This window comes from Biomphalaria glabrata, chromosome 17 (assembly GCF_947242115.1).
Source record: "Biomphalaria glabrata chromosome 17, xgBioGlab47.1, whole genome shotgun sequence".
Taxonomy (NCBI): Eukaryota; Metazoa; Mollusca; class Gastropoda; family Planorbidae; genus Biomphalaria; species Biomphalaria glabrata.
Genome location: NC_074727.1, coordinates 16,183,495 through 16,200,949, shown reverse-complemented (window position 1 = coordinate 16,200,949; position 17,455 = coordinate 16,183,495). Strand labels below are relative to the sequence as shown.

Sequence of the window (17,455 nt, the reverse complement as noted above, 5' to 3'; positions counted from 1 at the left end):
AAGAAAAACTAATTCTATGTTGAACCAATTTCAGAAATGATGTAAATAGTTTCTCGCTTCTTTCATTTGTCACTAAACGTTTTCATAAAGACAAGTACAAAATCATTCAGCCTTTATTCTTTATTTGAGTAGAAACGGAATGTCTCTCTCTCTCTCTCTCTCTCTCTCTCTCTCTCTCTATCTATCTATCTATCTATCTATCTATCTATCTATCTATCTATCTATCTATCTATCTATCTATATATATATATATATATATATATATATATATATATATATATATATATATATATATATATATATATATATCGTTCACTCTCTCTCTCTCTCTCTATATATATATATATATATATATATATATCTTTCTCTATTTTTTTTTCTCTCTCTCTCTCTCTCTGCCATGTTTTGTTTCCTTAAATAATTGCAAATTTTATTTTTCCCACACCCATTCTCGGATAAGTTGAAAATGTAAACTATTACTTATTGTACGAAACAAAACATGAATCAATGGAAAAAATAACCCATTAGTCTATTACTTATTGGTTTAAAGATATTTTGTTTGGTATGGAAAAGGGGAAATAACTACTACATAATAGAGTGATATAGTTATGAGTGCTGAATTGTTCCCCTTAGAAAATCTTTTTTTTTTTTTTAAAGTGATTTTAAAATATTTGGCTTCTTTCTTTAGTTCATGGCTCCTGGGGCGAGTGGACTGAATGGCAGTGTTCGGCTATGTGTCCCAACAGGACCATGGTAAGAAGCAGGTAAACTGGAAGTTTTGCATGTATTTTAGGCTACGGTTGAGTTAAGTAGAGATGCCTACATTCTAGGTTAAGGTTGAGTTACCTTCAACGTACCAGACGTCCAGCAAAATGTCACGTCCTCCGTCTAGCAAGCGCTAACCTAAAGTGTGAACATTTCTGGATTTCCTTTTCCTATCTCTTGTCTACTTCGAAGCATCTTATCCATTAATCTAGTGTTTTTTTAACTGAACACTTCGCACATTCTGACTATTTAGCGGATTATTTTTTGAGAGAGGTTAATTGACAATGTGGCCTACTAATTAAATGATTGCAGTAGCTCGTGGAACACCTTTTCTTGCCTCGCAGCACACTAGGAATTCTCTGTTGACAGATTGGGAAACATTTGCATGAATCGAATTCAATCTTTCATCTATTCGTTTTTTAATACACGAACTGCACTGTGGACTGCGAATCTCCAAACGTAGACTTACATGACTTGTAAAGAATTATTTGGTTTGATATCGAAAAAGGGAAGTAACTATATGCTTATTGCCGATTTAATTTTTATTTTTTTATTTTTAATAAGCTGTTTAATAACACTGTCCAATGTGACAGATGGAAAAGAAAATGGCGAGGCATGTGTGAGATTTCTTTGATCTAATTCACGATAGAGTTTAACGTTTCCTGAAGTGAACATCATTTTATTCAAATGAACATATTTACAACTAGGGCCTATATCTTATCATTCACCCTTGACGTCTGCTAATATTCTCATTCCATCTTTAAAATAATACAATTTTTTTGTTCATGAGCTGAATTATTTTAGCAGTAGAAAGAAAGAAGCATGTTGTCCTTAGCTACAAGGTCACATTGTTTCCAATCCTTCTCGTGTCACGCAGGCAATGCAACAAGCCCACGCCTGCCAATGGAGGGAGGCCTTGTGACGAGATGGACAAAGAAGGGAAAGACGGGACGTGTTACATGGGACAAACTTGTCCAGAAGGTAAGTCTCTCTTCAAGGAGCCATTCATTCTTTGACCTTGTTGTGGTGGCGTCATTTTACTTCTTAACCTTGTTGTTTTTGTGTCATTTTACTTCTTGACCTTGTTGTGGTGGCGTCATTTTACTTCTTGACATTGTTTTGATTGTGCCATTTTACTCCATGACCTTGTTGGGATTATGTCATGTTACTCCTTGACCTTGTTGTGGTTGTGTCATTTTACTTCTTGACCTTGTTGTTTTTGTGTCATTTTATTTCTTGACCTTGTTGTGGTTGCGTCATTTTACTTCTTGACCTCGTTGTGGTGGTGTCATTTTACTTCTTGACCTTGTTGTTTTTGTGTCATTTTACTTCATGACCTTGCTGGGATTATGTCATGTTACTCCTTGACCTTGTTGAGGTTGTGTCATTTTACTTCTTGACCTTGTTGTGATTGTGTCATTTTACTCCATGACCTTCATTGTGTCATTTTACCCTTTCAATTCTTGACCTTAGAGTGATTGTGTTCAGTGACCAAGTCCTGGTTGTGTCCTGCTCTCCTTGACCTTGTTATTGTGTCACACATGCCCGTCTCACCACCAATAAAAAAAGTCAGGACTTTTCTTCAACTTGTCAACTCCACATCAAGAAATATTTAAATCTATGCTCTCCCCCCACCCATTTCCTTTTCCACCCTGCACATCGTAATGCTCTCCTAAATAGATTTTTATCTTTGAATTTTTATTTCAACCTTTCACCTCCCTTTGAGCAGTTGTAAAGGGACACAACTATTTGAAATTTCGTCCAATCCTTTCACAATTTTTGTTCAAAATGACTTACATCGGGCCTTTATCTATAGACGCTCACACCCCATTAATTCTTGCTCGGGAAGATAAAATCTCCCCCCACCGGCAAGAACTGTATTAAATAAAATACGCAGCCCAAAGCACGCACACGCGTTTTAATATACAAGATTTACTGCTGCAGTAAACATTGAAAGTCTATAGAGAAAATACCACTAACATACAATTAGGTAACCCTTCCAGGAACAAGTACAAATAATGGACATTTGAAGCAAAGGCATTCGAAATATCAGTTTCTATTCCTTTCAACAACATCGAGGTACCACTCATCTCCTCATCACTGCTATACAACAATGTAATGACAAAAAAAACAACAGTCTGCAGATTTAAAAAAAAAAAGGTATTTACATTTCAGGCATCCTCCACCGGGTCCACCCTCAGGGGATCAACAACCAATACACTTTCCTTTAAAATGCAATGAGGGAAAAAAACTGCATTTTTTCCTATTGATCTGAGCAGGCGTTACGGAAATCTAAAAATAAACTTAGTGCACCATCTGCTTTATGCAATGTGACAGTTAACTTTTAAAAGTGTCCGCAATGTCGAGTTACGCACAAAGGGATTGTTGATTTCATTTACTTCTTATAGCTTTGTGCAGACTAACACGTGCAATTAGGCATCTGTGTCGGAAAAGAAAATATGCTTTAAAAAACACGAATAATTTTTTTCCTTTGAGCATTTGTATGTACGCTTAATGTGACGGACCTCGTGTATGACGTGTATGAGTGGCTCGTTAGATGTCTAGGGAATGATTATTTTTTAGTTTGTCACACACTGGTCCATCAGAGATATATCGGGAGCAGACACGCAACGAGACAAACAATGGAGATACAAATAATGAAAAATTAAAGAATATTTATTTAAACAAATGTACAAGGTAGAATAAAATGAGGGGGGGGGATCTGCATCTGTCTCTTTATCTATATTGTATCATCATACTATGCACTCAATGAGAGAGTATGTCACTTTCGTCTTCTGCACTTGGCTGGTTGTCCTACTGATGCAGCAGCTGGCTGTGGTCCTGGCTGGAGGTCTTGTAGCTGGAGGTGGTGCTCTAGCGGGACGAGGGTCGCCGGTGATTCAGTTTTTGTTCAGTCTCTAACAAAGTTCTGATATCTGTAGTGGGTACAGTAGGGCGGGTGGCCGGCTACCGTGGGCACAAGTGTACTGCGGGCAGAGCTGATCTGCCGTGAACAGCGTCGTTAGCAGGGTATGTTCGGTGAGTTGCGGAGATTTGGCGAAGCTATGACGTCTCGCACTGACACGTGGCCTATTGGAACGTCGTGCCCAATAGGTTGACAAGTGGACTGTTAAATTGACAGGCAAGTAGAGCCGATAGTGCCAAGTAGGATGGCAAGTAGCACCAAATAGTAGGCCCAAATAGGCAGATCCTAATAGACAGTTGAATAGTGTCAAGTAGGCAGGTGACACTGAATAGGCAAATAGATGTTACTCAATAGGCAGATCCAAATAAATAGACAGACACCTGAGGGAGGCTGTGGATAAACAAAGACAATTTTGGACTTGTCTCTCGTGCATTTTATCGATGCCCTCGACCGAGGTGCAGTCGTCAGATTGGTAAAACTGCTTTTGAGTACAATGGGGAGATGATGACAAATGGGATTGGGAAAATAGATGGCTGATAATAGTAATATGAAATGTACATAGTAAGGGAGATAATAATCTCAATCAAACAACATAAGATGGAAGAGAGGGGGGGGGGGAGTGGACGATGGTCAGCGACCATGACCCAATAGTTGACATACGGCCGTCGGCCATGAACGAGCTTTAATGGATAGAGAGTCAATTCATGGGGCTCAACTCTCGTCAAAGTAAAATGGGAAAAGGGGAGATAAATGTCATATCTCTTTTCTACGCGCAGCGTTAATGTGTTAACAAGATTATCAAGGCGGTCAGCCGAGATAAAAGGAAATAAAATAAGATATACATATATAAACAAGGTTGCGTCAATGATCAATTGAGCATCGTAGCATTAATATTGCGGACATAGTCTAATGCAATATATAAATATGTACATGTGCAATGGTTATGTCTCTTACTTACGCCAGTGAGAAATACACAATGCACACGTTAAACATAAAGTACATATATAAAATACACATGATAACATCCAGCTAGAAATATACACAAGCTAGTTTAGATGGAACTGTGATTAAGTTCGGCTTACCACCAGGTATTCCTCTAGAAGTGAGAATAAATGATTAGTCTAGACTCGACGGTCAGCGAGAGGGATAAATGATAGAGTGAGTCTTGCTCGCCTTAGTCTACCTAATAAAGGTCCGGAAGAGATGAGCGGAAACAGGAAAGGTGATAGACTAAAGATGATCTCTCAAGTGGGTGTATCTGACTCGAGACTTGAGTCGCACCTAGGAATGACACGAGACACGCTGACACAGATTATCTCTTTGATCAAAGAGAGACGTGTGCAGGGGTGGAAGAAAGAATGAGGTATATCCCAGCCCAGGTGGTGTCCGACCATGAACGTCGGAAATCAGGTGCCTAGGACCATTGTAAGTGACGGTTTTTCTATCCTTCCTCCGATCAAGGGGAGATAAGTGAAAAGTCGTAGCCTTGTTGTCGCCAAGGTGGTGAACTCAGTTATCGAGAAGAGGAAAAGGTGGGGTTTGGTGGTGAAATTGCGCATAGAAAGGGGAAATAATTGAAATAAAATAAATAAATAATAATAATTAAGGCTGTGATAAAATTGAGCGACACTGTCAGCCAGCTTTTGACCTGTGACACTTAATACATTGATTGTGGACATTTTGAGGAAATATCGAAGATGAAATACAATAGTTTAATACAAAGAATGCGAGTTTTGGATAATTTCCGCCTTTCTTAGCAAACATCTAAGCGATAAAAGGAATCTGTTTACGAAATTTCATGCGAATCCGTTCTGCGGATCCAGAATCCTTTGATAGATGAATCCGTGATTGGTATGTCACAAATAAATATATGTATATCAGACTATATTGCAATGATTATTAAACTGTATATCATTCTTATCTATTGGTCTATGTCTTTCAGCGTGTCCAGACTATACATGGGATTTAAATTGTGTTGGTGACTGTCTCAAATGCAAGGATCCGTGTAATAAATTGACTGGTATCTGTGACAGTTGCGCCAGTGGTTACAAGTCACCTAATACTGGGTGTAACATACGTGAGTTAGACACAACATTATTGTGCCAATATTACATGATATTACGTCATTGTTTGTTATTTATGTTTTGTGCGAAAGCAAAGGATTGGACGGAAATAAAAGTTAGTTCTATATGTCTACCTTGACAAAGACAGTCTCGCTATTTAATTATTAATTAGTAACGTCTACAGTAATTTATTATTACTCTGTGACAACAGAACATGGTAGACTAGATCTAGTGGTTTCTAAATTGCTAAAAGTACATTTTATTTGTGGTGTCGTTAGTTCATTTGTTTAATTCTAGATCTAGACATATAATCTAGAATCTGTACGAATAATGGAATTATTCGATCCTCCTAAACCGTTGTCACTAGACGGTAATCTATCTGAAAGATGGAAACAAATGGAGACAAAGTTTTGAACTGTTTATGGTCGCCACTGAAAAGAATACGAAGCCCGAGCCAGTGAAGAAAGCTTTACTGTTACACCTGATCGGTGAACCCGCTCGAGACATCTACAATACTTTTCAAGTATGTGAAGATGAGACTGTAGACAAAGTAATTGAAAGGTTTGAGAATCATTTTTTGCCTAAGTCCTACACTGTGTATGACAGATTTAAATTCTTCTCAAGAAAGCAGAAAGACGGAGAAACGTTTGAACAGTATTATACTGAGTTAAAGAATTTGACAAAAGAATGCAAGTTTGACAACCCTCGAGATGAACTCATCAGAGATCGATTGGTATGTGGCATACAGTCGGATCGAGTGAGAGAGAGACTTCTGAGAGATGTAGACTTAACTTTAGAGAAAGCAGCAAGCATAATTCGTTCTGACGAGCATACCCAAAACCAAATGAAAGAACTACATTTGGATGCTGCTAATAAATTAAAGAAGACAGAAGATAGAAAGCCAGTCAAAACCTCACAGGAAAAAAATGGCAAAGAATCATGTAAAAAGTATCATTAGAGATTGCAGATCTTGTGGTGTATCTCATGGAAAATACAATTGCACAGCATTCGGACAGACATGCCGAAAATGAAAAAAAAAAAGAAATCATTTTGCTGTAAAATGTCGTTCAAAACACTTCAAGGCTGTTGATTTACTGGAAGATGAAAGTCAGTCAAGCCAAGTAAATGAGTTGTGGTTTGAGGCAATTGGTACTGGCAACAATGTCAAAGTTTGGATGGTTGATGTCAATATTATGGGAAAAATAGTCAAACTGAAGATTGACACAGGAGCACAAGCTAATGTGATATCATAGTCAACGTGGAATACTTTAGAAACTGATAGTCAGCTAAATCATTCAAATACGACCCTACGAGCATTGGGGGATGAAGCATTAGAACTGAAGGGAGTTGCATCGGTTACATTTAAAGTCGGCGGTGTAGAAGTTAAAGATGATCTGTACGTGATCAAGAAAAGTATAAATCCTATACTAGGACTGAAGACATCTATTGCTTTAAAACTAATTGAGGCAAAGAGAAATGTCAAAGTACACGATGTCAAGCAACAGAATGAAATTCCACAAGTGTTGATGAAAAAATATAATCAAGTATTCGAAGGACTCGGTACATACAAAATGAAGTTTCAAATTAAACAGACGTCAGATGCAAAACTAGTTATTCAATGTGCGCGCAGAGTTGCACCATCACTCTATGAAGAATGGAAAAGAAAACTCACACAAATGCAACAAGATGGAGTGATCACAGAAGTGGATGAACCAACAGAATGGGTTCATAACTTGGTTATAGCAAAGAAGAAAGATAATTCTTTGAGGTTGTGTTTAGATCCCCGAGAACTGAAAATTATATAATGAGAGAACATTTCACTATACCAACATTTGATCAAATCAATAGTTCACTGGGAGCAGCAAAAGTGTTTAGTACTTGATCAAAAGGATGCATATTGGCAAGTGGAGTTGAATGAACCAAGCTCTTATTTATGTACATTCAATATTTCGTTTGGAAGATACACAGATTCTTGAGAATGCCTTTTGGTATATCCTCAGCTAGTGAAGTATTACAGAAACGTGCTTATCAAGTATTCGGAGACATCCCAGGTGTACATATCATGTCAGATGACATGCTGATTGCAGCAAAAGATGAAAAAGAACATGATCAAATTTTTTAAAATGTTCTGGAGAGAGCTAGAAAGAACAATGTAAGGTTCAACAAGATCAAGATACAATATAAACTTTCTGGTGTTAATTATCTCGGAAGACAAATTGGAGCAGATGGTATTCGTCCAGATCCAGCTAAAATCAAAGCAATAATGGAGATGCCAGCACCAACAGGTCGAACAAGAATTCAAAGACTGCTAGGGATGTTGAACTTTCTGTCAAGTTTCATTCCAAACATGTCAACAATTACCAGTCCATTGCGTGAATTGCTAAAGAAAGATGTATTGTGGCAGTGGAATGCAGAGCAAGAAAATGCTTTCCAACTAATAAAGAAAACACTTAGTGAAGCTCCAGTTCTGCAATTGTTTAACCCTGAAAAACCAGTTACTATTCAGTGTGACGCTTCTTCTAAAGGGTTGGGAGCATGTTTAATGCAAGAAGACAAACCAGTTGCGTATACGTCAAGATCATTGACAGAAACAGAGTGCAGATATGCACAAATAGAAAAGGAAATGTTAGCTATAGTGTTTGCAGCTGAACATTTTCACCATTATATTTTTGGAAGAACTGTGACTGTACAATCAGATCACAAACCTTTGCAAACTATTGTGACGAAGCCTTTACACAAGATTTCACCAAGACTTCAGTTGATGATGTTAAGACTGTTGAGATATCAGTTAAAAGTAACTTGCACTCCAGGTTCAAAAATGCAAATAGCTGATACGTTATCGCGTGCGTACATCAATGGTCAAGAACAATCAAATTCAAATGATGACATGGTTATGAGAATTCATAGCGCAACAGCACAGTTTCCGGGAAGTGATCAGAAGATTATTGAGATTAGAAGAAAAACTGAATCTGATGCTAAATTAAAACATGTAATCACTTATGTCAGAGAAGGTTGGCCAAAAATAAAAACTCAAGTTCATGAAACAGTGAAAGTGTATTGGTCATTTAAAGACAGTATTCATGAAGAGAATGAAATATAGTTTTATGAGAACAGAATTATAATTCCTTCAAGTATGAGAAATGAAATTCTCGACAAGTTTCACATAGGTCATTTTGGTCTTGAGAAAACCAGATCGAAGGCAAAACAGAGTGTGTTTTGGCCAGGATTGTCTAAAGATATTTTATCGACAATAATGAAATGCTCAACATGTGCAACGTTCAAAAGAAATAATGTGAAGGAAAAATTGCTACCTCATGCTGTGCCAGAAAAGGTTGCGACAGATTTGTTTGAATGGCGAAACAATGACTATTTGCTAGTTGTGGACTATTTCTCTGAAATAAAACGACTGGAGAACAAAACAGCAGAATGTGTTATCAGGACAATGAAAGGTATTTTTGCTAGACATGGCATACCAGAAGAAATAGTGAGCGACAATATGCCTTTCAATAGCTATCAATATAGAGAGTTTGCTTCTGAATGGGGTTTCAAGATAACAACATCAAGCCCCAGGTACCCCCAATCAAATGGACTAAGTGAGGTGTATGTTGGTATCGTAAAGCAGATATTCAACAAAGCATACAAAAGTGGAAAAGATCCATATCTCGCTATGCTCAAGTATAGAAATACTCCGATAAGCGGACTGCTTTATTCGCCATCACAACTGCTGATGAGTAGAAGACTCGGGGACATCATTCCAACCGATCCCAAACTATTGAAACCATCGGTAGCTGAAAATGCAGAGACATTACTCAACGAACGACACATGAAAAGCAAAGTGAAATACGATGCAAAAGCAAGGTTACCTAAAGATTACTCTGTCGGGGAGATGTGAGAGTTCGTCTAGGACAAACATGGCAGAAAGCAGTCGTCATTAAGAAATATCCATCACCCAGATCTTACATCATATGATGGGAAAACATACAGAAGAAATCAACGGTTTTTAAACAAGAGCTACGAAGAAGACATCTCTGGGTACTATGATACCGACGAAGACAATGAACAGCAAACTGTTAGAACAAACGGAACAGACCAACATCTAGAGAACTTGTGCCGGTCAAGACTACCAGAAGTGGTCGAGTTGTCAAAATTCCTTGTAAATATAAGTCTTAAGAACTTTAAAAGGAAGGATGTGATAATAGCTTCAAAAGGAAGGATGTGCTAATATTACATGATATTACGTCATTGTTTGTTGTTTATTTTTTGTGCGAAAGCAAAGGATCGGACGGAAATATATAGTTCGTCCATCGTGGTTCGATGATGACCACTTTGTCATCCAGGGGGCTGAGGGCTTTGCACTGGGGTTTTATGCCTCCTCAAGTGGCTGGTGAGACCTATGTAAGCCCGGAATGTTCGGCCGCACACCGGGCAGGTTATTCCAGCTGGAAATAAAAGTTAGTTCTATATATCTACCTTGACAAAGACAGTCTCGTTATTATCAAATTAATTAGTAACGTCTACAGTAATTTATTATTAATCTGTGACAACAGAACAATTATGTTATAGTAGGCTATATTTAAATAAGCTTTAAGCTACACAGAACATTAAAGTATCACTAAGTTAACCAAAACATTATAACATACGTAGGTTGCCCTATAACATACGTAAGTTGCCCCATCACATACGTAAGTTGCCCTATAACATACGTAAGTTACCCTATAACATACGTAAGTTGCCCTATAACATTATACTATTCGGATTTAGTTATTTGTTTCGGGAAAGTTTTACTTAGTGACAAGTGACGTGACAGATCTTTAAAAACGAGAACGCTCCAAGTGACGCTATAAACAGGACGCTTTGTGTAGAACATTAGGAATAACCAGTAGTAGATATACGGCTTTACTAAAAGACATTCGACGGATCCCTTCTTAAGTATTAAAAGTGTTTATTGTTTAACACTAACGTCGACTACCTATATTGATTGTTGTGGCGTTTCGCCGGTGTTCCAGAATTAGTTTGATGGTTACTTCCTGTTTATTTCATTCATTTTATCGACACCGCTGAAGAGCCACAACAAACACAAGTTGTATATAGCATATTTAATTAGTAAAATACTACAATCGCAAGGTGTGTGTGTGTATGCGTGAACATGTATTAATAAGTTTATGTATACTTACGCATACTTGGTGACTAACTATTACACATAACAATCCTAACATAATGAGTTGAATCTGAATAGTCACCAATTAGTCAGTTAAATACTGGTAATTCATTTTTTTTTATACCAATGAGGGAAACTAATCTTTTAATCTTTCAGCATTCACAGATAGGGCTAAATTTGTAGGGTTTGGTCCGGTTAAATAACTGTTAACGTTATTTCTCCTTCACTCATACTCCTATCAAGGTGATACTTTAACAATTTTTATTTTACCTAACAAATCATAAATCAATTTTTTTTTAAATTAGTCAATTGATTATTGGCAATTTATCATTTTGTTTAATATCCAATAAGGCAAAGTACTAATATATTATTGATAGATATAGTTTTAAAGGATTTACTATATTTTGTTTGTTTACCTTAGATATACGGTGATCTCTGGCTCTACAGCTATGCCAGTACTTTTTAATATTAAGTAATCAAATTGTAACTTGTACAAGCTTTGAGCTACCCATTTGTTTTTACTGTACAGAGGAAAATGATAAAGTAAAAAGTAAGGAAGATAAACCTTGAAAGATTAAAGGGCAGACATGATGTAAAATGTGCCGAAGTGTCAATAGTCATATCAACCAACATACTCCATAAATCCAAATTCATCGACTTACCAAAGAGTGAGAGAGAGTGAGAGAGATGTTCAATACTGGCTAGAGCAATAATTCAATGTTTGGATTTCGTGATTGATATTGACAGATGTAGCGATGATATTTAGATCGCGAAATATTCCTTGAACCTTTTTTACAGTGTTTCTAATGTAAGCTTTTATGTTTTATATTGCTTAGTATAATTTTATTCAATAATATAAAACCTAATTTTTGACATACAATTTGCAGCGTGTGGTTTCAACGAATACGGGTTCAATTGTATGGGAAACTGCACAGAAAAATGTGGCAAAGACTGCTATGAACGTGAAAATGGAACATGTTCAGGTAAATAGTTCATTATAGAACCTTCACGCTCACCTTCCTTTTGGCTTGGATCCCTTACAATGACAGGCCCGTCCATTATTCAACTGACATTCAATAGTTTTCTCTATCTACTCTTCTTCTTTTTCCTGGTACTGTACCCTGGAGGAAGGTCTTTTCAAGCCCGACGACCTTGTCATATTGACATTAAGTTTTAGTTTGCATTTTCTTTTACATTGGTCAGCATGTCATCGTGGGGCCCAATCGCCATTGTGATTTACAACAGATTTTTACTAATACTTTAGTAAATAAAACTAAAACCTTTAATATTTGAACTTTATATAAAATATAAGGCGATTTTAAATACCTAATTAGTAATTTATATGATTTTTATCATCCCGTCTACGTTTACTAAACAGAGGAAGATAAAACTTGAAGTATTAAAAGGGCATGACAAAGTCGAAAATGTGCCCCCCCCCCCCCCCCCCCCAAAAAAAAATGTAATCATTATCCAATCGAATCTACTCATTTGTATTGCGGTCTTTGTAGGTGACAACTAGTACCTTTTAAATCTTAGGGCATCTCAATTTCATTGCTAGGACCATCCTCTTTAGTGCTTCAGCTAGAGTCCTGAATTCGCAAGCAAGATTGTTACCAGGACCTTGACGCGTAATAAGTCTTACTAAAATGTTTGTAAAATGTTTGACATGTTTCGGATGTTCCTTCAGAGTTGAAGATAGTTTACTTCCTAGTCCAAACCTCCCGCAGGACGACGGGGGATGGGAGCGGGCAAGGATTTGAACCCTCGACCATCGATAAATCCGAACGACAGTCCAGCGCGCAAACCGCACGACCAGGCAGCCACCCTTACTTTAGTACTTAGCCTTTGAAATAGGTCTCCACTACTGTCGTGGTCTACAGAGAGATTGAATAGTCAAACGTATTTTTGTTATTTAGCTCTAGCACACGGCCAGTGGGGAGAATGGTCCCGATGGCTATGTACACAGGACTGTAGAGATTCTCGACAAGCAAGAAAAAGGTAAGCGTAGACAATAGAGATTCCGGTATAAATCAGTAAAACGTATACGTGAATAAGAGACATGAAGCACGGATAAGAGAAATATAAGAACGAGTATGATGTACACACGAATAAGAGGAATGTAGGCATGAATAAGATAAAGGTAAGCTTGAATAAGATAAAGGTAGGCATGAATAAGATAAAGTTAGGTATGAATAAGATAAAGGTAGGCATGAATAAGATAAAGATAGGCATGAATAAGATAAAGGTAGGCATGAATAAGATAAAGGTAGGCATGAATAATATAAAGGTAGGCATGAATAAAATAAGGTAGGAATGAATAAGATAAAGGTAGGCATGAAAAACCAAATGGTCATGGTTAAGTATGCGCGCATAGGAGAAATCTGGGTTCGGAAGGTAGGCATGGATAAGAAAAATGAAAGCGCGGATAAGAGAAAGGTATATATGTATAACATATATGTAGGCACAGATAAGAGCCAACTGGGTATGAAACGTAGAGAAATTTAGGCACATATAGGTAGGCAAGAATAGGAAACATGTGGGCAAGAATGAGAAAAAAGGTAGGCACGGATAAATGTAGGCAACAATAAGAACAATATGATTATGAAAGATAGGCATGAATAAGAGAAATCTAGGCACGAACAAGCAAAGCAAAAGCTTATCTAAGGATCAGATTCTAAATACTGCCATTTATCTCAAAATGATAGGGCCTACTTCCCTTTATGCTTTGTAAAACAAAACTAATTAATTATTACTAACTGAGCAAATAATTAGTTAATTTCTTTTTATTGATTCGTGTATTCTTATCAACTATGAATAGTCGTGCAAAATGTCAACTTGATCCGAGAATGGGAAGTGGGAGAAAAACGTGTACAAAACGTAATAAGGGGAATAATACCGTCTATACATCAGCATTAAATAGCATTTATTTACCCATATTTTGATATCAAATAGAATAATCAATTAGCAATAAAGAATGAACTAACTGGTTACTTTTTTATTTATTGATTCATGTTTTGTCTGGTGCAATATATAATTCTGCAAAGTTTCAACTTCATCCGAGAATGAGAAGTGGCAGGAAAAAACATTTTAAAACTTTTGACCAGCGTGAATTGATATACGCTTTGTACTAGCTGGTAAATATATTGATTAAATAATGCATTATATAGTAAATAGTGGCCTGCTGTGTCGAGTGGTATAACACTAAGTTAATGTTTAATTGTCATGTGTTTAACAATTACGTGTACAGTTAGGTTAACCAGACCTCCGCAAAGGGAGGACATATCTTCCTTTTTGAGGTCGTGTCCTCCATGTAGCAAGCACGAGCCTAAAATGTAATAAATGCTCAGATTTTACTTTATTTACTTTACTTTTTTAGCGATCTATGAGGCGGATGATGTTCAGGTCATCTGTTTCTTTGGCCAACGGTAAACAGAGCAGGGTGTCATGTGGCCACCACAATGACCAACCGCTTTTACTTTCCCTTACTATACTCAAGTACCCATTAGAGTTAGGTGGACTTTGGGGCGTCCTATAAATCACGAAATTCAAGACCCCCAGTCTTTACCTAGATTCGAACCCAGGACCCAAGGTTCGGAAGCCAAGCGCTTAGCCTTTCAGCTAGCGCGCCTCCTGTACTTACCTGCAGAGGGAATGAGATACCGGTGTGATTGAGGTTCAGTTCTTAGCATAGCAATGCAACTTAAACAAGCTTAGGCGCCCACATTTTTTAGCTGACATAGAAGAGAGCACATGGCTGCATGCGGCTTCAGAACGAGACAGCCGGAGGTCACTTACAAAGGCCGCGGGAGACACTTTTGACTCACAGAAAATCCGCTGCCGAGGAAAGATGCAGACGTTGAAAAAAGATCTGAATCGACCATCGATGGACAACGCTTATGCTTGCCCTGGATGTGGCTGGGTCTGCGTAGCCACTGGAAATACTGCTTTCCCTGGATGTGGCTGGGTCTGCGTAGCCACTGGAAATACTGCTTTCCCTATTTATTTTTAGACTCGAAGACAAAATTGATTATCATTATTAATATTATTAATGCAACTTAAAATTATTGACAGGAAAGAAGGATGACACTTTATTTTCAGCAGTGTTTGTCTATTTTAATAAAATGTTTCAGTGAACACCGTTACTCAGAAGTTCTCAAGATTTGCTAACGTTTCTTTTGAAACCTATTTCTGTGCTGATCAACGCACTGTCTAGCCTAGACTTCAAGGTGGACACACGAGATGCAGTCCATTGACTTAGTCAGAAGCAATCAGAAGCAATCCTCTTACAAAAGTATTGGATTTATCTGAGGAAACATTGCTTTGCTTCATAAATTAATGTTTTAACCTAGTTTTTAAACTTTGATCTTCTCTTGTTTGTAGGTGTGTTGTTGTTTTTTTCGAATATAATTGCTGTTTTATTTTCCTTAGTTTCTACAATTAGCAATACAATTGTTCTTTCCCATTTATATTAAGAGAGTGTGACAATCCAAAACCTAGTGAACATGGGAATCCGTGTCCAGACAGCAACATTGAATACAGAGACTTTATTTGCTACAAGGGCCTTATATGTCCACAAGGTATGATGATTAATTATATTTCCTTGGCTTGACTAGGTTGACTTGATCCTGTACAGTGCTGGAGTTCCCTATAGGCAACATTAGCTATTGCTTAAGGCCCTTGCTTGCTTAGGGGCCTCCAAAATGGATCAGTATGGAGAAAGAGCATATTTATTGCTTTACAAGGGACTCCATATCATTAATAGCTTAGGGCCTTATCAAATCGAAATCTGGCACTAATCCTGTGTGACCCAATGGGGAACACAGGGTGGCTAGAAGAGAGAAATAGAAAGAAAGACCTGCTGTAGATATGCCTGTAGACAGGGCCGCCGTGAGGGTTGTGGCCGCCTGCGTGCGAAATTAACAAATGCCGTCCCCCTTTCTTTTCTAGAAAAAAAAATCCATTAAGACTGAGCTGGAAACTTTTAGAAAAGTTCCCTTTGATTTAAATTCATTTTTTTTGTAGACCATTCCATTTTCCCCTTTCATATTCGCACTGTTGTTGTATCCCTCAAGTACAACTAGGAACAATTTCGGATTTCCGTGCATTCAGTCATCTGACATTTTGGTTCTTTGTGATCAACATTACAAATCTGATCTCGTTCTGACTACTCGCTTATTCTCCTGTATTTGTGACGATTATAATTGATGAGCTGAGGCGGGTATATCACAATAAATAGTGTAAATGATCATGATCTATATACAATTTCTCGATAATTTTGACTACTTAACAGTGTTATATGGTCTGGACGTGGATATGTTACCTTGTTTGTTATTGTAAGTTAAAGCATAATACGAAAAAAGCTCGCAATACAAAAATCATTGAGACTTTCATAAAAGTTTTCACGATTGCATTTCGGAGAGATGTGCATTGTATCCTCAATCATCTGACATACACGTTTCAAAGCTGCCTACTAATTTATCGAACAAGTGAAGCAACTCAGCGCTGAATATTTTATTGAGTTTAATACAAATTAAATACAAGTCGCTGAAACAATGACTTGAAATAAAACATAGTAAGACAGTGTTTCTCACATTTCCGGGTGGCGACTCTCTCTAGATAACATTGTCGTTCAAGCCCCTTTAGAAGCTAAAGCCCAGAGGAGCGATGTAGGCTTGCAGAGTGAGGTCTGTGAGTTTTTTTTAAAGAATGTAATAAAAAAGAAAAGAAACTTGGTCACGATTGTCAGGTTTTATTTTTCATTTATATTAATTTAACACTGTGTATAGAATCCAAAGTTACGTCACGAAAGTTCACTAAAACGTGTTTTTTTTAAACGTGTTTTTTTTTTTTTTTTTGGAATTAGTGTCGCCTACATATTTTTTTAAGCGTTAAAAAGATTTTCCTGGAGATAGAATTGAAGATGCGACAGGTTTTCGCTCAAGTCGGCTAGAATTCTGAATTTTTTTTTACCGCACCCCCCCCCCTCTCTGTTGTTGTTCGTTTGTTGGCTTGTAGCTCCAGACAGTACAACTCAACCAATGAAGGCGTTGTATATTTAATTTTTTTTTTTTTAAATAATTTGAACAAACTTCTTCGTGAACAAGAACTCACTAGAACTGTTATAGTACTCACGATTTCATTTGAGATGAGATGTAGATCTAACAGTCATGAACTAGACTGATATTTAAACAAAATCTAGCTCACAACAAAAATAAAGTCTTTACTCGTCCATGTATTATGACCGTCTCACATTAGCAATAAGTACGTTAATTTCATTAATTTCATCATTGTCACTGCATAACCACCAATCAATCGCTTAACCTCTCCTTACCACCGCTTAGGAAACACACACACTTCATAACACCCCTTTTTGTCAGGACGTTGCGCCCTCCCCCCACCCTCAACATGATAGGAACTAGCGCCCCCCTCCTAGTGAAATTGTTTTTAAAACTGTCTTTTTAATTACCGTTAATAGATCTATTTACAAGGCGGGCTATTCGACTCAAAACAAATATTTTAAACAACTCGCGGAAATTAAAGGCC

The 17,455-nt window shown here is 37.3% G+C and overlaps 1 protein-coding gene across 1 annotated transcript in view; it reads left to right on the top strand.

Annotated features, from left to right (window-relative positions):
• LOC106055566 (uncharacterized) overlaps positions 1-17,455 on the top strand; it is a 126,616-nt gene that overhangs the window by 46,023 nt on the left and 63,138 nt on the right. Inside the window, exons 16-21 of the mRNA XM_056016057.1 lie at positions 689-764; positions 1,643-1,746; positions 5,634-5,768; positions 11,800-11,895; positions 12,829-12,910; positions 15,386-15,489. Of these exons, the coding sequence (XP_055872032.1) occupies positions 689-764; positions 1,643-1,746; positions 5,634-5,768; positions 11,800-11,895; positions 12,829-12,910; positions 15,386-15,489 (597 nt within the window). The remainder of the gene's footprint in view (positions 1-688; positions 765-1,642; positions 1,747-5,633; positions 5,769-11,799; positions 11,896-12,828; positions 12,911-15,385; positions 15,490-17,455) is intronic.